The sequence below is a fragment of the Cydia splendana genome, chromosome 23 (assembly GCF_910591565.1).
Source record: "Cydia splendana chromosome 23, ilCydSple1.2, whole genome shotgun sequence".
Classification (NCBI taxonomy): Eukaryota; Metazoa; Arthropoda; class Insecta; order Lepidoptera; family Tortricidae; genus Cydia; species Cydia splendana.
In genome coordinates, this window is record NC_085982.1 from 12638439 (window position 1) to 12665143 (window position 26705).

The following is a 26705-nucleotide window of genomic DNA, read 5'->3' on the forward strand; positions in this document are numbered from 1 at the left end:
TTCCGACTCTCGTACTGTTCCTAAAATAAATAACGAGCATTCCTTAACAAAAACCCACAAAATGCTAAGAACGTCCTACCAATTACTTTAACTAAGAACATTATAATGTTCTAACCTGCATAGAGTCACGGCAGGCGAAACATTTTAATTTTATTCTGGCGTTCCGCATACAGGAGCAACATTCTGATTTACCAACTGGTTAATGTTTTGATCTTATTTTTACACGACCTTGAAGATGGGTTACACTGATTGGTGCACGCGAAATGTAGTGAAAGTCGTGCGTGAGATGCGCGCCAATAGTCATAGTTAGTATTTATTCATGAACAGTACAAGATTGTGTTTGAAAATACATTTTACACAAACATTTAAATTATTTTTATTTTTATTTATTAGTCTGGTTAAGTGTCCCACTGCTGGGCAAAGGCCTCCCCTCGCTTCCTCCACTCAACCCTGTCTTTTGTAGTTTCCCGCCAAACATTTAAAACTAAACAAAAACAAGTAAATCAACACTTACGACTAAACAAAATCGAGCACTTCATCTACAGTATAAAAACACCCTCTCAATAAAAACTGTCTTAATTTGTGTTTAAAGATATTACTTTCTGAGATTGTTTTAAGTTCTACATGTAGTTTGTTTAAAAATTTAACAGCCTGTGCCCTGTTTATCAAAAGATTGTAACTTGTAGCCTTTTAACAGCTTTTGTTTTTAAAAAAAATTTTTTTTTTTTTTTTTTAATTTAAACTGTTTATTATAAATAAATTTTACAATATTTTTTTATGTACTTAACCTAATCTACACTATAATAGATTATTAGCTAAGTGAGAGGTTTTCTGTTAGAAAGGGACTTCCACTTGTATTACAAGTTACAAGCTTTTGATAAACAGGGCACTGGTGTCTTAAAAAACACAGTGTTCCTCTATTTTTGATGATGGACGGAAATTAACTCAATTTTATATTTTTGGTGCGCGACACTTTACGCAACTCCTGTTCCTCTTCAATTTCAAATCGTGAGCTATGCTCAACGAGATCCGTGAGTAGTACAAACACATACAGACTAGGCACCGTAAAGATTAATAACAAGTTTTTCACCAAGATGATCGTCGAGGTCGTATCAAAACCAGTTCAAACCATAACAAATTGTTAAATCTGAATTGGCCTCCAGAATGGCATGGTGTGGAGCCCCAGTGTTAGCGGATCATACAGTAGGACACCTTCATAAAGCATAATTTGGTTAACAATAAAACTGGTGCACGGTCCACAAACAACTAACCCCGGTGTTTCGCTTACCCCATCTTATCTTATGCCTTTTGTCAGCAAACGCTACATTTTAAGTTTTATAAAGTTAAATATCAGTGAAGCGCTGGTGGCCTAGCGGTAAGATCGTGCGACTTTCAATCCGGAGGTCGCGGGTTCAAATGCCGGCTCGTATCAATGAGTTTCGAAACTTATACTGTAGGTACAAAATATCATTCGATATTTACAAGTCGCTTTTCGGTGAAGGAAAACATCGTGAGAAAACCGGACTAATCACAATATTAGTAGTATATAGTTTCCCCTCTGGGTTGGAAAGTCAGACGGCGCAGTCGCTTTCATAAAAACTAGTGCCTATGCCTGCAATTCTTGGGATTAATTGTCAAGCGGACCCCTGGCTCTGGCTCCCATGAGCCGTGGCAAAATGCCGGGATAACGCGAGGAAGAAGAAGAAAGTGAAATATCAACAGCCACAGACAGCATAAAGACCGCATAAAAACGTTCAAATGTCAATTGCAGCTGGATTACTGTTGCAGCGTCGTTGTTGTCGCCGCTGTACCTGTCAGTTTCTTTGATAAAATGAGTGACAGAATTAGCGTCATAATCACGGCAGTACTGCAGCGGCGACCGTCACTCATTTCATCAAGGAAATAGACAAATACAGTGGTGGCAACAACGACGCCGCAACAGTAGTCTGCAGCGACTTTGATAGTCCACGCAGTGCAACGCAGTGTGTTATTTATACGTCATAATTTCATAGAAGCTTGACGTTTAAAATAACACTTGCACTGCGTGGGCTATCAAAATCTCTGCAGACTTTTCTTTGTCTGACTCTAATGCAACTGCAGTCGTCATCTTTTCCATATTAAGGTAGCACCGCCTCAGAATAAATAATAGTACTACCGTACAGAAAGACACTTCCTACAAAACCGACCTTTGACAGCGATTCAGGCACGAATCATGCTATCCCTTTCTAATGTAATATTCCTTTCTATTTAGGGTTGTCAAAATTTAAGTCATTATCTTATCTGTGGTCGTGCACGCAAAAGGACGTCAAGTCGCCGAGTTTGCCCGAAAGGAGGAGTGTCCCCACTGGTACCGCTACAAATGGCGCCCCACCTCAATAGCACAGCATGTAAATATGTTCAACTCTTTTAGGTTATTCCTTATTCTACGTTGGAACGATTACGTTCGAGGACGGACGCAAGGACGACACACGAAAGACCTAACATGTAAACTGTTAGACACAAGGCTCGGAACCGGTTTTTTCTTCATACAAAAAGTACCGGTATTATTACGTTCTTTTTCGTTCTTTGGTTTATTATTTAATTTTTAATAGGACAATCTAATAATACGAAGTTGTTACCTAAATACATGATTCAGGCCTACGTAAAGAGCATAAAATACCTTATTAAAAATATTGGGATATTTTGGGATTAAATAAACACCGGTTCCGAGCCCTGGTTGTCATAGTTGTATACTCAAAATCAAAATAAAAAATGTCTTTATTGCAAGATTATGGTACATTTACAATAGTAAAGATGTTACAATGTTTATCAGAACACATAATCTACCCATCAGAACTGTACAAGGATAGTGGTAGAGTTAGACCAAGATAAGTCTGCAGCGAGTTTGATAGCACACGCAGTCCAAGTGTTGTTTATACGTCATAATTTCATAGAAGTTTGACGTTTAAATCGTTGCAGACTTATCTTGGTCTAATGTCTGATTCTTAATATAGGTATATATTGATGCTGTATGATTTATTACAAACCATGCACGAAAAAAAATCCAAAAAAATTTGGAAATCGTAGACCGCAGTAATTTTTTGATATATTTGAATTAAATAAATCGGATAGAACTATAAATAGTAGATAATTCTACCGTGACGTCACAAAGGATCCATACCTACAAACAAAGATTTACTTTATGTGCCTATTTTAAAATAGCCAGCTGCCCGATTCGAACTTTAAGATACGTCAATTAATAGATCTAGAAACGATATGGATTAGATATGCGTCAGTGTCAAAAGTGACGTTTTAGCAGGGGTGTGAAACTCCTGACTTCGGTGAAACTCGGCTCCGCTCGGCTCAGCATTGCTCCGAGCAATTATTAGGGTTGGCACCACTTGACTTCCTTTTGCGTGCACGACCACAGATAAGATAATCACTTGATTTTTGACAACCCTAAATAGCCGAAAGGGATAGTGCCATATATTAGAAAGGTACAGCATGATTCGACCCTGAACCGCTGTCAAACTTCATTTTTGTAGGAAGTTTCCTTTCTGTACGGTAGTACTATTAATTATTCTGTGGTTTTAGTTTGAAGAAACGTCACATTTAACACTGGCATCTAATCCATATCGTTTCTAGATCTATTAATTGACTTATCTTAAAGTTCGAATCGGGCCGATGGCCAGCTACAGATGCAGCTTGGTACATCTAAAGTGGGCGGAAGTTGGGCAAGTGTGCGCAGACACGGCGCGTGCGCACTCTAATCGACGCGCGCAACTTTGCACATTTACTATTAGTTACGATGCTGCTCGTATAGCATGACATGTACCGAGATGTCAAAAATAATTTAGGTTTTTCTAAGCGTTGGCTTAGGCAGTATATGCGTGCGAGCTACATTAATAATAATTTCGGCCTATAAACGTCCCACTGCTGGGCACAGGCCTCCTCTCATGCGTGAGAGGGCTTGGGCTAGAGTCCCCACGCTAGCCCAATGCGGATTGGGGACTTCACAATCTTCACATACACCTTTGAATTTCTTCACAGATGTATGCAGGTTTCCTCACGATGTTTTCCTTCACCGAAAAGCTAGTGGTACCTAAATATCATATGATATTTCGTACATAAGTTCCGAAAAACTCATTGGTACGAGCCAGGATTTGATTGAAGCCGCGACCTCCGGATTGAACATTTGAAAGTCGGACGTCATATCACTCGGCCACCGCCGCTCTCATTTAAACACTAAAATAATTTTGTGGTAACTACTGGGACTTTTTCTCGGTTGTTACCACTGGGGACAGGTGGGAAAAAAATCCTAGTTGTTACCACTAGTAACAACATGGTGTTAACGTAGTGGTAACTATCGGACCAAAAATCTGTTTCCAAGCATTTTCATAAGTGTCAAAAGAGTTGCGTTCGTAAGCGACGTTGTATCCTACACAGACGTGTCTTCAGTGATTATGCAGACGACATAAGTATCTCAAGATGGATCTCAAGATAAACCCATTCTATTGTTGTTGACAAGCGTGGAAGCTATCGTATAGGATATGGGTTGCCTCAGTTGCTTGACTAATTTTTAATGGCGGAAAACTGTTTCGTAATTTAGGTGAGGTATTGTCATTTTTGTGCCCACGTCATGGTATCCGTCAAGTCATATTGCAAATCATATTAATGAAACATAGCTAGAAAAAATAGGGTATTCTAAAGGTAATTTATGGATGATTTTTTTTTTGCTTTAACTCTATGGCGTGATATGTCTTAGGATAGGTATTTTAAATAGAGTTCTTGGAGAATATAGTATTTGGCTAAGCATTTTTTTCCATATCAGTTTTTGGAAAATTTTCAAAATGCTCCATACTGTAGGTCTACAATATATTTACAGGCGGCTTACAGCTCACTAACGGCTCGATTCGGAAAATGAATTAGATTTCTACTAGACTTCAACAAGTTACGATACGGGATAATTTAAAGACATTTGTAAGATAGATATGTCAAATTTGACGTTTCCGCGATTCTGGAGGTCCTCTTGAACGATTTCGACAAGTTATGACTTAGATATCCAAGTCACATCTAGTAGATACCTATCTAATGTATGTAGATCTAGTTGATCTCTAAATCGTCTCAAGATCTTGTGATTATCTCGAAATCCGAATAGGCCTGTAAGCCACTAGAGTCTGTGCGGAAAGAGGAGAGTCGTAGAACATGGGCTCATTTACATTCCACGACTCTTCTCTTTTCGCACAGACTCTAGTTATTTTTTATACTATAATATCTTATATATGTTATATCATACCTAGGTACATACCTTCTTACTAATGACGAGAGCCCAATTAGGGACAGGTCGTTAAACTAATTAAACGAAATAAATAAACGTTAAATCTAGCTACATGTCAATTGGTTTGTTCGTGTAATTTGACTCTATATGTATATTAAAAAGATTTTATTTAAAAAAATATATGAAAATATAAAAAAGGTACAATGAGTAGCAGAAACTAAGCGAGTGGGAGTGATTTCACTGCTGACTTCAGACTAAAGAAATATCTACAAGTAACTAGGTAACTGTTTCAGTCTGTTTCATCAAAAACCTTAAGCCTGAATAATGACTGGTAGAGAATGCCTTATAGATTAAGTCTCCCTTTTGTACTGTAAGGTTTTTTTCTTTTGTGCAATAAAAGTTATATAATATAAATAAACTTAATAAGTAACAATGATTTTAAATTGAAATATATTTCATACTGTATAGAAAAATGGATCAAGGCCTCAAGTGCCCAGGGCAATCGACCTGAATTTTAAGAAATCAAACTATTTCATGTAAAAATAATTTTATGTGTTTTATTAAACTAAAACGAATTATTTTTTTTACAGATAAACTTTCCCGGCTGCTATAAAATGGCCCTAAAACTCAAGTACACCGACGAGCACGGCATCCTACACATCAACATGAGCCCCTCATCCACCCCCAAACCAGAATCAGGGTCCGACCTCACCGACCCCAAGTTTGACACCATCAACTCCCGCTTCCAACAGTACGACCTCTTCGGAGGGAAATACGAAGTGGAAGGGGAACCAAAGTCACTGTTCCGAAGCCGCTACAACAGTATCGAAGAGGAGCTAGCCAATACGCCTTACGCGTTCACCGGCGAGCGGTCGCTAGACATAACTATTCAACAATCTTTAGACGCGTCTCCGTCTAAAGATATTGAAGACGATAGATTCTTTAGAAACCTGGACGATGACAGTTTATTTGGACCACAAATAGATAAGGCTGATGAATCGCCAGCGTTTACAGTGACACAATTAATACACGCGCAGGACAGATATTTTGACTTATCGTCAAGACAGTCGAGTAGTGTGTTGGATAGTCCGCGGAGTGGTAAAGTGGTGGTTGAAGTGAGAAGTGCGCCAGGGTCTGCCAAGAGGGATGAAGCCTTCAAGGTACTCCCAGGGGAGGCTCTGAAGGCTGCGCCCGCGAATCCGTGAGTATTTTATTTACTAGGTTATTGGAAGTACCCAATTACTTTTAATCTTTTTGGACAACCAAAACTCACTAATTGCTACCACAATAAAATTAAAATTAAATTTATTTTCGTTGTCTTAGTACCTACCTCAACACAAGCCTTCTTGAGCTTGCCGTGGGGCTTAGTCAATTTGTGTAAAATATGGCCTACTTATAATATTTATTTATGTTTATTTATTAATTGAATTTTTAAATTTATTCTAAGCTTAACAGCATCGTGCGCAGACGTCGCTGCTTGATACAAAATTAACTACCACAATTTCAGAGCCATATTGAACCGTACGGTAGTCCCAAAAGAATATCGATTTTTGATTAATTCCTAGTCGCTTTCAGTTTGTAAATCTTGTTTTATATCTCAGCTGTGTAATGTTATTACAAAAAGCGTAATTTTAGCATTTACAATATTATCTCAGAAATCAAGGGACTAATTTAAATTGTAATGTGATTTATTAATAATTACCTACTTATATACAGTAGGTACCGTCTTTACCATAAAGTCACACGGGGTCCGTGCCCACTCACAGAGATCACATTCGGGACCTTGCATTGCAAAGAATAATAAATGCCAGAGAAGCTGAAAATGTCACAAAACGCAGGGTATTTAGACCACCTAAAATAAACTTTTCTGCTACTGATTACACCGATATTGTCATATGGCGAGAGTGTAATGTTTCAGCACCACCAGTTCTTCGACATGTCTCTAAGGGGTCATCCATTAATTACGTCACACGAATTTCTAGGTTTTTTGACCCCTCCCCCCCCCTTGTCACATTTGGTCACATTTGGCAAACCCCTCCCCCCTAGTGTGACGTCACATTTTTTCTACGAAATCGCCAAATCGAATTAAGTAAGTACCTAAGTATTATTAATATTTTATCAAAATATTTTTGACGATATAAATATTAGTAATTTTATAACCCAAAACTGCTTAGGAAAGAAAAATAAAAAAATAAAAACGATTATCGTTTTAAAAACTTGTTATTTAAATGTACAGCGAATAAAATAATTTAAAAAAAAAATTCGGTTACTGATGAAGTTAAAGTGACGTCACAAAGTTTGTGTCTCCCCCCTCCCCCATGTCACAATATGTCACATTTTCTTGACCCCCTCCCTCCCCCTAAACGTGTGACGTAATTAATGGATGACCCCTAACGAGGATCTTAAGATCATGACAAAAGATAAGAGCTTTGGAATAGTTGACTTTCCTTGTCACACACAATCTGTAGAAAGATGTATTAAAGTGGTAACAGAGGCCTCACAAAGTGTAACAGACGCTACTTCTAGGGATGGCTTAATAAGAAACAAGTTGCTGTCTCGAGCAGAAATGCCACATCTTGGACACAAAAATAAGTTTAAATTCAAAGGGTTTGTCATTGATTATAATAGCAATTTTTTTATTTAACTTTTTTTTGTTACTTTTGACAATTAAATGATCTTTGAGCATTCTTTTATATTATTTTTGGCTTACGGTATATTTCTGTAGAATCGCAAAATTTACAAAGTTTCAAAGGCTGGTAGAGCCCTCAAGATAACACGAAATTCTAGTTTTTTTTTTATTTTTCGTGATGTGTGTAAATTTACGCAACTTTTGACACCTCTTGCATTAATATACGACAAAAAAATATTTTTTTCATACATTGACGGGACACCCTAGTGCCCAGGGCCCCCATCCTCAGGGGGCCCCGAAGGACAGACAATAACAGTATATTTGATTACCCATAATAAATAGAAGATCATAGTAGAAAATTTTTAGTTTTTCGCTTTCTTTACTTTCCAAAAGGGCCCCAAATTCTTATGTGCCCAACGGCCTCAGCATAGTTTAAGACGCTCCTGCTTATATAAGAATTATAATATACATATATTATATATCGAGGTTTTTAGGTCTACCGTCTAGAGACTGTGTGCATGAGATAGTGCAGTGGCTTAGACACCACATAATTATTTTGTTGGGTTTTGCTTACTAGACCGCAATAATTAGGCAAAGATAGAATCTCACTTCCACTTTAAGTATAATTAATTCTACGAGATTATAAATTAATCATTAGGATTATTAATATTCTGGTAGGTATTATAAAATATTGTGTCCGGTTCAATTGGTTTTAAAACATACCTTTTTACCTAATATACTTTCAATATTAAAATAATTTAAAAATTTAAACAAATACACTGTATTTAGATTTATTTTCATTCACTCAAGTCAATAAAAGATTTACAGTATCATATATTTAAATACATATTTTTATTAATTTAGAATAGTTAGATGCTTTTAGTTTATACTTAGGTATTTATTAGGTTTTTAAATAGTGACATCAATAATGAATCATACAACAGCCAACAACATTTACTAAATAAAAACATATGTTGTGCTTAAAATGGACCCGGTTATGTCCTTAAACTACGTCCAAGACCACCGGTGGACGGGCAGCAGCGTCCCTCAAATTCGGTGTACCTACTCGACTGCGATCGCCAACCCGCCTGCCAAGCGTGGCGATTATGGCATTCACCCCCCAAAAGGGGGAGGCCTATGTTCAGCAGTGGACGTCTTATGGCTGAGATGATGATGATGATGATGATGTGCTTAAAATATTCCTTAATTAAGCCAAAAAGAGAAATAAATAGAATGCTGATGTGTACCAGTAGCTTAGTAGTCGACACACGCACAACAAAGCATGTTGTTAAATCTAATGACATCTTGCGTCTTTTTGTTTGATAATAAGAAACATCCGGCATTACAATATGTCTATGATTCTTTGTAGTTTAAAACAATCATAATTTCATGACTCAGCTTGGTTTGTCTTTCATGAACAGTAATTTTGAGTTATAGGTCCTACATTCAAATGAAGGAAAGAAACAGGATAAAAGCCTGAGCTAGATAACTAAAGGCCTGTGCACACCGGCTTGCGTGTGCGTGACGTGCACGTGCGCGTGCGCTAAAATGTTGGAGCCGCACACGCACACGTCACGCAAGCGGTGTGCCGTCTCTCATAAGGATCTGTATACTACAACGCCGCACGCGCACGTGCACGTCACGCACACGCAGCCGGTGTGCACAAGCCTTAAATCTAATTCGAAAAGATGCTGTGTTTACATATTAACCACCTATCTAATTGCTTAGGTATACCAATCAGTCTTGGTTAATTAATATCTTATGAAAAATAACGATTATACAAACTTTATTTTAACAATACTTTGATATTACCAAACCATTTCCCATTTTCTGATTTTCGTCTCTTCTTCCTTGCGTTATCCCGGCATTTTCCCACGGCTCATGGGAGCCTAGGGTCCGCTTGACAACTAATCCCGTGATTTGACGTAGGCACTAGTTTTTACGAAAGCGATTGCCATCTTACCTTCCAACCAAGAGGGGAAACTAGGCCTTATTGGGATTAGTCCGCTTTCCTTCACCGAAAAGCAACTGGTAAATATCAAATAATATTTCGTACATAAGTTCCGAGAAACTCTTTGGTACGAGCCGAGGTTTGAACCCGCGACTTCCGGATTGAATGCTGCTAGGCCAGCAGCGCTCATTTTCTGATTTTCGTATCCTTTCAAAATTGCGTTGGCGGGCAACCATAAAAAAAGGTTTACACCCTACATTGAAAGTAAACGACCCAATATCACACGGAGACAATTAGTGTCATTAGATTAATTAAAAACTAAGGTTAGGTGTAAACTAATGATACGACATTTTTGAATACCGGCACCTATAGAGTAGTACCTATGTTAGTTGTCGGGGTCTTTTTGTGATTGGGGGTTTTTATAGATAAGTATTTAAAGTATATTTTTTATACTTTGCATTAATTTAATCTGGTGCAATAGACTTCTTAGCGTGTTTTAACATCGTTAGAATAAAAGCTAAGATGAGAAAATATCAAAATAACATAAATCAACAATGTTTATGAGCTACTCTAATTTCTAAAACGATTTATTAATGTATTAGAACATCAAACAACCTCCTTGCGCCTTCACCGCAGCGATATAAAAATCTCTTATTACTTTAAAACATTAAACAAAATGCGACTTTGAACTAGTGCCATCAGGGTTAAAAATGGAAAATCAAATAGGCGTAAAAATGGCTAAATTAATTACGTGAATGTACATGTTTATGATCTCTAATTTTAACAAATATAACATAGAGTCAGTTTTTAATATAGTCAGTTAATGTTATAATGTTCTAGGTTTAAGACTTAAAGATAAATGTGCTATGATATAATTCAGAGTTAATTTGTAAACGGCTTTGTTTTGCTTTTAATCTTGGTCCGAAAATAATCTGGGAAGTCATTTGAATACTTATACCTATAGCTTCTTGAAAACCAAGGAGGAGTTTTGGGCGAAGGTTGTCAAGTTTCGGCGGTACCGCGGCCGGCCGGCTCCACGACAAAGCAGGGTTGCGAAATGCATCGCAGCCATAGTGTGTGCTTTATTTTTTTAAGATAGGTATTTTTAAGGTCTATCTCAGTGGTTCCTAACCTTTTCAGTCCGGTCACCCCTATGACTAACTAGGGAACCTGATTTTACCCCTCCTCCCAATGGTAATGAAAAATAAAACGTGTACGTTTGTTGTATTATTATATTAGGTTAGTTTATTATCCCCGTAAAATACCAGTTTTACCCCCACGGGGTTAACTAAGCCCCAGGTTAGGAACCACTGGTCTATCTACATATGAGCCAAGAATATCACGCGAAACTCTGCGTAGGGGGCGCTACTACCACAATCCGTCACAATCTGGGGATCTACCGCGAAACAATAAAATCGAAATTTCGTTATCTAACCTCTCTATCACTCTTGCATATTCAAGCGATAAAGAGCCAGATAACTAAATTCCGATATTCGCGTTTCGCGGTAGGCCCCTGTTAACAAACGGCCTTGATGCATCAATGTCATAATTATTTTATTGTCTGTGAAAACTTGTCAAAAAACAGTTTAAGGCACAATATGTATTAAGTTACTCTATGGTTTACTCGCTATAGATGGTCAAGCAAATCTTGTCAGTAGAAAAAGGCGCGACATTCAAATTGTCTATGAGACGATATCCCTTCGCGCCTACATTTTTAAAATTTGCCGCCTTTTTCGACTGACAAGATCTGCTTGACCAAGTATAGCTTAGTGCTGCACTCTGGCGGCAGAACATTGCAGTAATACCCCCTATTCGCTGAGCTCTAGAAGAAAGTAAGTATAATAACATTTATCAGCCTCTCCGACCGTAAACAAAAGTCATATTTTTCACGCACGAACCGCCATCAAAATTAAGAGTGGTCCAAATCACACTCATTTGGACCACTATGCAAGTACAGTAAGCATCAATATCGCGAGTAGAAATTCATAAAAAAATTAGAAAAACTACACACACACACACGCACACACACACACACACACACACACACGCACGCAAACACACACACGCACACGCACACCCACGAATATGATGACTTCAAACATTAACGATGAGGTCAAATCGCCAAACTATGCGTCGTTGAAGAGTTCCGTTCTGATCATCATCAGCAGTTCCACTTCATCAAATGCCACTTTTATATTGAAGTTCTTGTGAAACACGCTAAATAACTTCAAAATACACGAATGCCCCTTGCAGTCAGGTGTATTCCAAGTGGAAAATAATGTGTTCTGCTTTACCCTAACGTTGGTAGAGAATGCCTCATGGTATTAAGTTTGCTTTTTATACACTAAGTTTTCTTTGATCTGAGCTTGAAAAATAAATAAATGTAAAATAATTACAGCGCTTCGGTCGGTCGCTCGATAAAGCTATTAAGGAAGTAGACAAGTTAGTAAGTGGTGTGGAATGGTAGATACTTACTTATTCTTGACGCGTAGTCTCATTCGCTATCATTCGTGCTGACTGTAGTACACTTTTTATGCAATTTCAGTTATTTTCGGTGATGTTTATTCATACTGTGATGTAACTCGAGGTTACGATGTTTCCTGATCTCTGGTATAGTTTAAATCGGTTTTTAGGGTTCCGTAAATTAGAAAAGGATCTGTTATTGGGGTTCCATAAATTCAGAAGGGACCTAAAGTCGGACCATATTAACTCTGCATGGTATTTGCAATGACAAAGTGTGGAAACGTCATCATTAATGTCAATTTGCTATGAAAATATGATATTTAAAAAAAATATACATATTCTTCACACACACATTTTAACATTCTTTACTTGTTCTGTTCACGTCGGTACAAAGTTAGCTTAGGGCCACTTACACCATTTCACTAACCCGGGGTTAACCGGTTAAACCTGGACTTACCATGGTTACCAGTACAATTTGACTGGGTTAACGGTTTAACCGGTTAACCCCGGGTTAGTGGGATGGCGCTTAGACGGACACTACTAATTTAAATTGATTTTATTTGTGGAAGTAGCCGCTAGCCGTAACATACAAATGTTTTATAAAAAAATGATAAATCAGCATTAATAACTGCACTCATTCAGACAGTTTTTTACGATTACAACCAATCATTTCAGTTATCTATTCGATGATAAGCAAGTAGTAAAAAGTAGAAAGCTTGCATAAGAAAACGCAATAAAAAGATTGCGGATTATATTTTATTGTAATTGTATTTTATGTCCATTTCAAACACAATCTTGTATTGTTGATGAATAAAATATGATTATGATGATGATGATGATGATGTCTCGTCATAAAGAGTAAATGATTTGTCCGACGTACTACAGTAGTACACTATCCTATTATAATGCATGGCTGAAAAGGTGAATGCTACGGAACCCTCAGTAATGTATGCGCTTCTGTGTATATGTGATATGTATATTATAGGAGACATGCGTTTCCCGCCAGTGAAATACGGGTCTAGGCGGTGGATATACGACGGATATATCACCTTGTTTCTATAAAGGCACTTTTACCATTTCGTCGCAATATATAAACATAACAAAAATGTTTTTTTTAACCGACTTCAACATTTCCACGGAGGTTTCCCCGATTTCATGTAGACATCTAGACCGATTGGAACTTTTTTGTTTGAAAGGATCTTCACTGTTGGTGTCCAGTCAGGATCTGATGATGGGTCCCTGGAGTAATAATAGGGACTCTTTAAATACAGTGCACATTAGTATTTCGTTATTTGATCTTGAAAAGCATTATTTCATAAAGACTGCGAATAAATGATAAAGATCATTAAATTACATTTTAAACAGTTTTATGAAGTCGGTTTAGGTATATTTTAAAGTTATCGTTATGTGTTTTGTTGTCATTGTGTGCATGACATCTTTATAATTACTTGCTTTAGATTTGAACATAATTCCTTGGCAATAAAAATGGTCAATCTCTGAATTTTATCTCCTACCTCTTTTAATATTTTTTCTTTTTATGCGTTTCTAAAGTTCTCCGCACCGGAACTTACCATTTAACTTCATTCGATATTAAAACCAGCCTTATTTAGCGAGTTTTAATAGCACGACTATGATTGTCGGTTCGTTGACTCCATATTAATTTGGCGCCGTTTCAAATATGTAAACGAAACAGGCCAAAACTACCGCCCACGCTCTACCTGTGGTTTATCAATTGAAAGAAATTATTTTTAAGTATTAGTAAGTATTATTTACACATTTACGAGTACATAGGTTTCCAATTTTGCTATTTTATCTACGAAACGATAAAAAATTAAGTTACAGGCTCATATGTGCGTTTTTAGAATTTATTTACTTGTTTTCGAATATGTACCTATCTAAATAAACTTGGATTAAACCGGACAAGAGCGAGTCGGACTCGCCCACCGAGGGTTTCTTACAAAACAAATTTAACTTATTTTTTTGTTTTTATTTTTACTTTATAGTTTTGAAAATTTTCCTTGTATTTGTAGGTACCTATAGTGTGAGACGATATTACTTGCCAAATTGCATAGTTCTATGTTAACGGGAAGTCGAAATATACGTTAAGTAATAAAACGTAGGTAACCTTTATTTAAAAAAACTAAGAATGATGATCAGCCATTAAAATAAACAGTCACAATAACAATCAGAGCGCCCATAGTTTGCGGTCAAACTGTAAAAACTACGTCATCAACGGAGCGTGGCTGCATTCATTATTGACCTCCGGACTTCCGAGGTACCTTAATTATAAAGGTTCTTTATAATTATAAAGGTTCTATTGAAAACTAGTCAACTCTGAATGGATTTATGTACCTACGGCAGTAAGTACCTACTATGTATCTTGAAATTCTCGTGAAAAGTAGTACTTTCATGGTCCTGCGGATTTTAATTGTTTTTTTTTAAACAAATGACTCACATTGGCTGGTAGGATTGACTTTTAATAAATTATGTTAAATTAAAAATATTTAATAGCATTCTTTTGAATTGTTTTGCAATGTTGGTATGGTTAAAAATTATGTGTTTTAATCAGTAGCAAAGTTGGTTTAACCCTCGTCCCTTAAAACTTTTGCAACGCTCAAGATTCATCTTTTTGAACCACTCACTACACTTGTGGTTCAATTTTGGAATCTTTCGCTTGCTCTGGTACCTGGTACGAAGGGTTAAACAATAACTTTGTCTCCAATGATCTGCACAACCTTCTATTCTTCTAGTTGTATAGTTGCTTGATAGTTGCTCTCTTGACATTTGAAGAACCTACCTACCTATCTACATATATGCAGGCAGGTAGGTATGGTAGTATTAAAGCGAAACGAATAAATACCTACCAACAATTGAGTCAAGCTAAATCTTATTATCCCTTTCAAAATTTTAAAGTAAATCCGCCGTAAAACTGGTTCCTGCTCGAAAACCACTCTATCATCACCACAAGACTAAAAAAAGTCTACTGTCATTCTTACTAAAAAAAAAGCGTAATGTCATTCCTTTGTTTATAGTCTGTAGTTTGTTTTCGTTTTTTAGGAGACCTTGGCAATCGCCGTGTAATGCCAATAATCAGGTGACAAAAACATTTGCAAAAAGCCGCGATTCTCTGATTCCGTATTATTAAAAAGCGGTTAGGTTTTTGTGAGACAAATGCTATAATAGCTTAAGCAAGCGTAACTTTTTGAGATGATTATGGTTGTTTTTTCATTAGATAGGTACATTACTGTCTCTAACCTCTTGACGCTTTAACTGCTGAACCGATTTAGATGAATCATAGAATATACTATTTTTATGATATATAAGAGCAGACGTATCGCCTGATGGTAAGCAATTCCCGTCGTCCATGGACACCTCTGCAACACCAGGAGTTGCAACACCACTAGTTGGCCAAAGTACATATTCTACAGATGGCGTCAGCATAGGTTTTTCTTGACACTCCTAGAAAATAAGTTAATTCTTCTTCATTTTTTTTTATTTTATGATCCAGCTATCTCTTAAAGCAAAATCTTATAGAACAAAACTATAGTCTGAACATATTTATCTTTATGTATTTAAATAAAAGTAAACAATGTGTAGAGTCAGTCCATGAAAAGTCTGCAGCGGATTTGATAGCCCACGCAGTGCACGTGTTATGTTAAACGTCAAACTTCTATGAAATTATGACGTATAGATGACACTTGCACTGCGTGGGCTATCAAATCCGCTGCAGACTTTTCTTGGTCCGACTCTACATTTTCGGGTAGTTATAACATTTATTGGTTAACCGACCAAACCGCCTCGATCAGTCACTGAACGACCTGACTTTAACCTACATTATTTGATCATGTAAAGTCTTCTTCTACCCTCAACTGGCTTAAGGAGCCTGTTGAGGGTAAATTTTGTTTACTTTTATTTAAATACCTAAAGATACAGAGTATAGGGAAAACTATGCTGGCGTCGTCTATAAAAACTTTTGAGTGTTGCCAATCCCATTGCCTGAACTAACGTCATCTTATTCAAACAACTAGAGCAAGCATCAATATTACAGGTTATAACACAGTTTCCTAACATTATTCCTAACCAGAAACACAATAAAAACTGTTCTCGTTCACTTACAGCTATTATTAAATAGTTAAATGAATATTTCTCCATACTAAACGGTCTGCTGCTTCCATTATGCCTTGTTACGGCAAAAAGTACTAAATATCTATTAGTTTTAAGTACAATTAGGGTGAGTTTCGTGTAGTTGGAGGTAAACCTTCGTTTTATTTTAATGATTTGAGGTGTTAAGTTTAAGGTGACTAACATTACATTTTACAAAATATGATGTAAAATCTTTAAAAGTCGTAAAATATGTATTGAATAGTCATTAATCAGGAAATAATCATTTTTACTAAATATGATGCATTGTTTACAATAAAAATATTTTTTAAATATATCTTATGTTTTTTTCCTGAATCTGACATAGGAAGTGAGAGTTAGTTGCAAATATCAGATCAATATCGAATAATGTACACATTCTTAGAGTTCGAATGCCGCTCTATGTCTTGCGCTCTATACTCTACTTTTACGATAAACACCAGAAGGTAGTACCTGCCTATATAGAAATACACTAACATTCATCATCGTCAGAATCAGGAATGATTTTCTTTAATTCTCAAGTGCAGCTACATTACTGTTGCGAGTTTACTGCTGCAGCGAATGCCATCGCTGTATATCAATTTCCTTGATAAAATGAGTGACGGATTGAACTTCATAATCCAGGTAGAAATTTTATCAAGCAAATACAGCGCCCACGTCAAGGCCGCCGCAGTAATGTCGCAAGAGTAATAGGATAGGAAATTATTTATTTCAACTATTGGCCCATAGATAAGTACCTTAAAACTAGCATACATTATTATTATAAAATAGATCTTAAAACTAAAAACACACAATTATGGCTGCTTAATTATGTAATGCAATGCAGGTGTGCAGTTGCCATCCGAACGTCACCTATATAAACCAGTCGTCAGACGTCAATACCAATTTTTCGCAGTAACTGAGTTACATCAAACCAAGTGAAATATGAATTATGCGAAAAAAGTAACGCCTATCAAACTTACACGCCCCATGTTTAAAACATGACTGTTTCTTGCTGAACCAATTCGTAATTCGTCATTAAGAATGCATGCGCTAATCTACTTAAACCAATCTACAGTAATCCTTTGCAGTTATTGCATGAGTTATTTAGATTTCTAATTATGTCGTTTTCAAGCAAAACCACAGAATAAATATTAGTACCTACTACCTTACAGAAAGGAAACTTCCTACAAAACCGAAGTTTGACAGCGGTTCAGGGTCGAATCAGGCAGTCCCTTTCTAATATATGGCACTACCCCTTTCGGCTATTTAGGGCTGTCAAAATTCAAGCCATTATCTGACGTCAAGTTGTGTCAACCCTAATAATTGCTTGGAGCAATGCTGAGCCGAACGGAGCCGAGTTTGCCCGGAGGGAGAAGTTTCGCACCCCTGGTAAAACGTACATTGTCACTTGCTATAAGGACGCTCTTACAGGTTATTCGTATAAAGATGCCAGCAAGTTTCGTCCTTATGGTAAACGACAAAGTTCAATCGCAATGGTACCTTTTTAAGGTACCTCCTATGGGTATGGTTATGGCATGGGTACCTTGTATATCTATGATATCTATGGTAGCTGTAGTAGATAGTTTTCTATAGTCTGTCAAACAACTTTGTCAGTAGAAAAGGCGCGAAATTCAAATTTTCTATGGGGCGATAACCCTTTTTTAAATTTTTTAAATTTGCCGCTTATTTCTACTGACGGAAATGGCTTGACAGACTATAGTTTGAATTTGGAATGAGACTTAATTGTAACAGCCATTCGGCCTTCAAAAATAATCTCATTTTATTTATTAAATCACTCATAGCGCATATCATCATGTGGTTAGCTGGGGACAGGACGGTAAACATTAGACATCTTTTGACTATGAACTAATCTTGGCTAAATTAAAAAATATGCACTGCGATTGATGTCAAAATCAGATCAAATTGAATGTTTAGAATTCCGCCTTTAGTCACTTATTTAACAAATACCTACAGAAAACTTACTACCTACTAACACGATTTTACTAAAGTAGAAATGGCAACAAAGTATCAAAGCGGTAATTTCACCGCTATATAAATTATATAATGTGCTAAGTTTTTTTCAAGATAATGAGGTAATACGGTAACTCCATGAGGTAGAGTCACGTGCTGCGCTGGTATTATTAAGTCATTGAGCTGTGGATTTCAAAAGGTAATTTTTGTTGTGAACGTGACACGACTCCATCGTATGTAAATGACACATTTACAGATTTGTCCTATTTTTTTACTTTTTGGTGAGGACAAATTTAATTCTCTACTATCATGGTCACCCTTCAACATCTAATTAATAAAAATAAAACCTCTAACCGTTATGTGTTAAGGGAAAAAAATTACCACACTTGAGCGTGATAAGTAAGATTTTTCAAAGTAACCAAACTCTGATGACATTTAATTTGATACCTGTCACGGATAAAGCGAAGAGTAGTATTCGACGGACGTATTCTAGATGTAGAGTGAACATGCATGTCGTAAATTAAGAAAAAAACCTTTTTTTTATTAACTACAAAAAATTACGTTAACCTCACTAATACTGGTACGAATCTCCTGAATCCTGTATGTATAATGCCATAAGAAATAGAGTTATTATACTAAAATAATATTACTCTAATACCTCACAAGAAATGGGCTCTAGGCACCCTGGTAAGTACAAGTCAGATGACAATTTTTTATACGGCCATAACTTTTTTTTTAGAGCACACTGCTGGGCAAAGGCCTCCTCCCCCTAGACTTCCAATCTTGAATATCTTAATAAACAATAAAATTGTACCATATCCTCGCCTATTAGTTAAACTATCAACTCTACACGGCTATCTGTCGTTTGCATGTCGACGTAATTACATAACCTTTTTATTTGACGCACACAGTGAAACGCCAACAATGAAACTGCCTTTCCAAAGAATAATGTATAATGCACGTTTCGTATGATATTGTAATGAGAAAAGTGTAATTTCTAATACAAAAGGTGTGCAAATACTGGTTTTGAGGTTACTTAATCCATAGTGTTTTTTTTTTTACTTTTTTGGGCTTCGCGGTTTTTGGCAACTTTTTTTATTTATGTTGTGATAGCGTTAAGTGGTTTTATAAGTAATCATTCTTTATTTCTTAACATCATCCAATAAATAAGAGGTGTATCTGATGTCAAAAAAACTACAGTAAAGAATGACATAGTGTTGCTACTATCGAAAATGAATTTCCCAAAATTTCGAAAATGAATTTTAGAGTTAGAACTACTTTTTTAAATCATAAATGAACGCATGTATCCTGAATTTATGAAATTAATGTTGCAATTATTGGTCTAGCTACCAAACAATTAGTTGTAAAAAGATATGCAATTGACTTATAAATTAATTTAAATTTGTTTAAGACAATAACAAAGGATCAATTTCGTTAGTGACACATTTTAATCTTACAACTAATGTTAGTACCTATGCATGTAGCACATTTGTTTTTTATTCAGTAGTAGATTTATTTTACAATCGCTAGTTATCGCTAATACATACTGTTACTGTACGCACCAATAAAAATATGTAAATTATACTTTTACATAAGTCACACAACTTACGCACAACCAACCATACTAGCCATAGTAATTTAAATAATCAGTAAAATACACCTCTCTTCTGTCAGTTCAGTTCTGTTTCCCGCCAGCATATCGTTTACGCGCGAAGTCAACTGTCACCGAAACGGTGCGTGCGTTCATTAAAAAGTTTACTTTGTACTATATTATTCTACTTATTTAAAGGCAAGCTCTAAACGTTGTAAACTAGTTTTTGTGATAGGCAGCATTATATTTGAATTAAGTTTAATTTGTTACATACTTCTTCTTAGGCGTGAAGTACGCCATTTGTACATTTTATTTGTATTTTGTGCAATACAGTTTAAATAAATAAATAATAAATGTATTTTGACAAATTTTAAATGATTCTTGTTCGAAACAGATGTTTGAAAAAAAATCGAAAAATACAATTTTAGGGACAACACTCCAATTTGATCAAATATGTGAATAACTAAATGACTTACCTAATTGCTTATGCGTGTTTGCTATAGATTGCGCCCTTTATGCGAGCCTCACACGAGTTGCGCTAGTTAGGCGCGCAATCTGTACCAAACATGCGTACAAGTACGTACACACCTTAACAATGCTACACTACACGGCTTTGCGTGCAAACTTTACTAAACAATTACCCACTTACATTATCTGTGTTTTACAAAAAGTGTTCAAAATAATAAAAACGTTCAGTTACAAGCTAAACAGGTTTTGTCATGTATCTAATGAAGATAATTGGCTGCAAGAAAGCGTACTAAACGAGCAATTACGTCCTATTCTGTGTAATTTCGTGATACGTAGACGTAATTTAGCCAAATTGTGGGGGGCATTCGTAGAGATTGGGTTACTGTAAGTATCAGATTGGAGGGACTTATACCTACAATCAAGTAATTTAAGTTGAGGGTATATCACGTAAATTGTAAACCAATCAGCTAGGTAATGGTAATAATCAATCAAAGACCAATCTTATATTGAAAGTCGGTACCTCCTACGAAGAAATCAAATGAATAGAGGCAATTACACTAATTAGGTACTGAAAATAAAAACATTAAACAGTATTAATAAAGAAAATTTATAAAAACATATTACTTACAGATTTAGATAAGATTACATAAGATGTTAATTATAAACCACAGGCGCTGATGGTTTAATTGTTTAACTTAATTCTCTAAAGAGAGAAATGTACACATTCATGAGTTCATGTTAAAGAAAATTGACATAGGTATAATTCGTTATATGTAGTAGGGGAGCCCACGATGCTAAATCGGGATTTACTCGAGCGTCATACAGACCTATTGGAATCGAAATATTAGATGATAAGAAGAAAAAAAAGTTATATAAAGTTTTTTTTTTCCAGCGAGCCGGAAAGCGTCTACAATATTTTTTAATTTTCGGGACGTTGGTGGAGGGTTAAAAAATTCGTTAAGCAGTTTGTGGGTTTGGTCGTTTTTGTCTACGTTAATGCTATATTTTTTCTATAACTTAATATAACATTTATTTGTAGGCATTTTCTTAATCTGACGAACACAAGTTTGACGCCTAATTTTTACATTGTAACCATCAGATTAAGGAAATGCCTACAAATAATTATCAGATTTAGTAATAGCACAATTATAGCGTTAACCAAATCCACAATGTGCTTAACAATTTGTTGAACCCCCCACCAACCCCCCACCAACCAAGGGCTCAACATAGATGGCTAAAAGGGGTAAAGGTAGACTACACGGGGTAGCAAGATATCATTCATATCTTAATCTGACGCGCTCGAGTAAACACAAAAATCCCCTCTTGGGCTCCCCTACCATTAGTAAAATATACCAAACACGTTATTTTTTTGATTTTGGGGGTTGCAACTACCACACAGCAAAACTTCTTCGGATCTAAATACGGTACAAACCCCTTTAAACGTAGGTACTAGCCATAATATCACCCTATTTATAGTCTGTCAAACAACTTTATCAGTAGAAAAAGGCGCGAAATTAAAATTTTCTATGGAATGATAATGATAACCCTACGCGCCTACATTTTTTAAATTTCCCTTTTTTCGTCTACTGACGGAAAGGCTTGAAAGACTATAAGTATATAATTTTCCACACTTTTCTACGGTAGAGTCAGACCGAGAAAAGTCTGCAGCGATTTTGATAGCCCACGCAGTACAGCGGGCTTAGCAAGGTTATATCATATTGCGCGTGGAATCTACTGTCGTCTTTTAACGATAGTCGTATTTTTATCGTTTTGCTGAACATGGTTACGGGCTACGATAAGAATACCACGTCGATATCGTATAAAGTTATCCACTATCATTCGTAAGTGACCACGATTGTCTATGCCTAGAGTTTATGAAAAATCCATTTAATGCCTGGCTTTATTAAAATGTCGGACGTGTGTCGGACTATGTTTGAAAACGAATAGTTAGTTTTATTACTACACTTCTAAATTGAAAAATGTTTAAATGAGTGACAGCTTTATACAAATTGACTTACATTATAACATGCACGGATAATCGTGTTTTCTCAACTGACAATTCACTTGACATTGACAAGCATCGCGTACGCGCATGATTCAGTGAATTTAGTGAACATACAAACTAAGTCGAAGAAAAATACTGATTTGCTGTGTGAACTAAAGGAAATGCCACCCAAAATGTAAGTTTCTCTAATTTATTTATAGAAAAAGTTATAGTTCGTTTGATCATTAACTGGTTTTGTCATGAATATGTTTAATTTCAGACGATGCTTCGGCGCACAAGAAAATGCTAGCCAAATATATATAACTCAGCATCCCCTGTTCGCCTACACCTACAGGGAGATCCATGAGCCTCTCGGAAGCCAGAGATACAAAATGCAATGCTTCACATTGCACATAACTTCTAAGATCCAGAAGAAAGGATTGAAGATGTAAGTACACCTTTCCTAAACTAAAATCATGAAAATTTTCTGGTGCCTTTTAATATTATTGACACTTATTATCTATTTCTTCTCATTCTATCTATTATGTTCTACTAAGTGACAAAAGTTTGTTAAAAACCTGTTCTATCACTACTATAATTTCAGGAAGTTGATTTGGCAAAAATGATGTGTAAAAGTTACACTACAACACTACCTATGCATACATTTATTCACACTGCATAAAAAGTGCATACGCATTCTAACAAATATTAACATCCTTGAAACCCGTAGACCTCACTTTAAAAAAAAAATTTTTTTTTACTCTGTATATTCTAGAAGCTAGTTTTGTAGCAAGAATAAAAGTTTATTGACAAAGAAAAAGACACACTTTATGCCATAAATCTAAGACATAAAGATAAAATATTATTAATAAGTATTTAGTTTTTATGCCTGTTCCGGATGTGAACTCCCGCTCACTTAAACTTTAAGTCCTTCCTCTTTATAACCGTTTTATGTCTAATTGTTTTGCCGTTCAGGCAACCTATCTATGGAATGCACTCCCTCTACCTGTAAGACAAGCTCCAAGAAAATTTGTTTTTTGAGTAGTCATGCTCGGTAGTCATCTGCTAAATGTCTCGTCTAGTGTCTATCATCCCATATACATATTAGTACATTTATTTTTATAACATATATGTATGTTTATGTTAGTATGTATATCTAAGATATACCTATTGCATTTGCTTTTTGATTGGTTTTTGCACCAACCTTTAGTGTTTATATGTGACGTCCCACGGGTAAATGTACCTTATGGCGGTTGGCGCTTACTCTATTAACTATTAACGCCGCTCCAATATTATTGCGGCGCTATGCGACGTAAGCGCCAGCCGCCATAAGGTACCTTTTGCCGTGGAACGTCACATATTTGTTTCTATGGTTGACTAGTAGGTGGTAGATAATGCCTTTTGGCATTAAGTTCGCTATTTTTACGTAATTATATATGTTTGTGCAATAAAGTTTATAAAATAAATAAAGTAGCCATACCCACAAGTAACTTACAAATTCCCTGCAAGAGTTAGGCCGGCGCCCCACTGCTGCGCACGCTATGTGCAAGATAGGGAAAGCTGGAAGTTACTCCACTGACAAGTTACTTAGTAACTCTTAAGTTAATGATGATGATCTTCTTTTCCAGGGTCCGTCGGGCCTGGGCATTATGATCATCGAGGGGCGGCACACGGAAGCCGGCCGAGGAATCTTCGTCTCCGACTTACAAGAAGGCAGCGCTGCCGAACAGGTGACTGGCAATTGTAATTAAGTAATTGTCATAATATTTGGATAACCGACCTTTATCTTTCTTTTATTTGAGGGAAGATAAAATTCAGATAGATTGAGTGCGATATATATTGTAGAGCAGGGGCCCATTTCTCGGACGGTATTAGGCCGGAGCCCCACTGCTGCGCACGCTATGTACATGACCCACGTTCCTATACAAAATTTCGTGGGCTTGCCCACGGTTTGTATTAAAACGTGGGCCGTGGATGTAGCGTGCGCAGCAGTGGGGCGCCGGCCTTATTCAATACAAATAAATTGTATTAGTACCTATTCTACTAAGATTATAAAATAATATAATACCTACTAGTACAATATTCTTACTTATAATATGTAATATAGGAATACTAGGAACAGTTATGTTAGCACTAAAGCTGGCCATATACATTTGACAGCTAAGTTTGACCCACTTCCCGATTTCCAATTGAGATGAAATTTTGCATACTTACATAACAATATGTAAATCGGATGACAATTGCAATATTATGATGACATGGAGCCTATCTGATGATGGAGATATGAGGTGGCCATGGGAACACTGTGATAAAACAACGCAAACTAATTGTGCTTGGTGTTGTTAGAATGGACTCTGAGTCTGAGTCTGAGTCTTAGTGAGTATTAGTTGCCTGTTGAAAGAAAAGTACAGTCAGCGATAAAAGCTTATACCAAAAATGATATTTTTGCTAAAAACTTATTTATATTGTTAGGGCTTGGGAGTAGAAGCTGGTTTCTTTACTGCTGGCAGCTGGAATATTTTTTTTTGTGTTTGGTAAAATGGTTTATTGTACCTATACCTGACTATGGGAATGATTTTAGCAGCCTATGTAAGTGTGTGGGTATGTTTGTGTCGTATAGAATATCGTGGTACAGAACTACACTTGATACATAATACAACTTTAATAACGGATAAATAATTACTAGAACAAAATTCAATTTATTTTCAATCGATAATTCGGACAACTGTAACATAAAAATCCCCCTGGCTTAAAAACGAGAGCTTTCTAAAAGTGACATTAATTTCACATAATTTGGCAATGAACCGCTGTAAGTACTAGCCTGCGCCTGACCTCATCTAATATAATTTGTTTCTGTTTCAGTCATGACATATTGGAGGCTTGAAAGTGCACATACCCATACATTGGACGTTAAGCTCAACGAGACCATGCGATGCATCTCAGGCACTATCCGATCTACAACCGCCACTGGCTGCCGGCATTGAGTCACATTGCCCCTCCTCACATCCGACGACTCAAGGCGTTGAAGAGGGAGGCTGAGAATATCACGAATAACCCCACCCTGACCCTGTGCTACAGCTGGGAGCCTGAGCAGCTTTAATATTTCGGATAGGTGGATAGCGGAATGGTCAGCTTCGGCAGCTCGGAGTTGCTGTATATCTGACCCAACTAAAAAACCAAAAGGGTTTGACCTTCCTCGGAAAATCTGGTGCCGCCTGAGAACCGGACACTCATACCCTGGGCCTGTTGAGGACCTGAAGACCGTGACACCTGACTTGGTTGCTTAGCTTGGCAACCTCAAGGCTACACTCTGAATGCCACTTTATTGGAGCATTCCACGAGCTGTCCCGTACAAACGCATTTTATTTCCTGTGTTGCGACTTTTTTTTTTCGCCATTTAAAGCAAGCGAATAATTTTCCGTGCATGTTTGACCATTTGTCATAGAAAAGGAAACTCTTATAAGTACCTGCAAATCTCCAGAAAATCTGCATTTCTACGGGACAAACGGTAGTCAATTTCATGGAATGCTCCATTGCCAAAACATGATAAGTTGATGGCAGAAAAAATATTAGGAATACAAACCATATACCTACATATAAATTCTATGTTAAGTATGTACTAAGTTATTCTAGGTTAAGTACTAACTTATTGTCTACTCTATACATAGGTAATTACATTTAGCAAGACATGTTGGCCGTGGGTACCAAGCTCAGCATGTGCTAGACTGGCGTCCAGCGCTGGTTTTCAGTTTGGCCCCTTTTTGTTGGAGGTCTGAGAGGAATGTTGATCTTTTCTACACCGTTAAGCATTCTATTTATATTGGAAACGAAACTTATAGATGAGCAGTTATGAAATAGCAATAAATGTGCCCCGGGCGACGTCCAAGGGGGGGCGCCAAAATGGGCTAAAGACTACCTCTCCGCCTTGCCAAAGGCAGCAGGGAAACTTTTGTCAGTCGTATTTACCACCACTGTGAAGTGTGAAATGCGGATGGTAATCTGGCCCACAGCGCAAAGGGAGAAAGACGATCTTTTAGAAACTCTTTTTGCATCGAACTCGATCTTGAAAGACGACGGTAGCGCCCTACCGCCCACCATCCCGTAGTGTGAATACTCTATGCCAGAAACTTCTATCAAGCAGAGGGATATTCGGCGGGAGTTGCTATGCTTTCGTTTTATAAGGCGAGCGGGCCAAGTGCTTCAGAGTTGTGTCCAGTGTTAGCGCGTCTTTTACGTTAGGGGTCTCCTGTCGAAGTTACCATCTTATGG

General features: G+C 36.7%; 1 protein-coding gene and 1 long non-coding RNA gene across 3 annotated transcripts in view; both read left to right on the top strand.

The window, feature by feature from the left end:
• The window catches only part of LOC134801795 (protein stum), an 82562-nt gene that overhangs the window by 10797 nt on the left and 45060 nt on the right, over positions 1-26705 (top strand). The window contains exon 2 of the mRNA XM_063774395.1: positions 5848-6458. Within this exon, the coding sequence (XP_063630465.1) occupies positions 5872-6458 (587 nt within the window). The 5' untranslated portion in view covers positions 5848-5871. The remainder of the gene's footprint in view (positions 1-5847; positions 6459-26705) is intronic.
• On the top strand, positions 22454-25857 carry LOC134801916 (uncharacterized). 2 transcript variants are annotated; one of them, XR_010145746.1, is made up of 4 exons: positions 22454-22632; positions 22717-22884; positions 24065-24166; positions 25299-25857. It is a non-coding gene; the product is annotated as an uncharacterized LOC134801916 (long non-coding RNA). The 2 variants fall into 2 exon arrangements; XR_010145745.1 differs by having other exon boundaries at positions 22454-22884.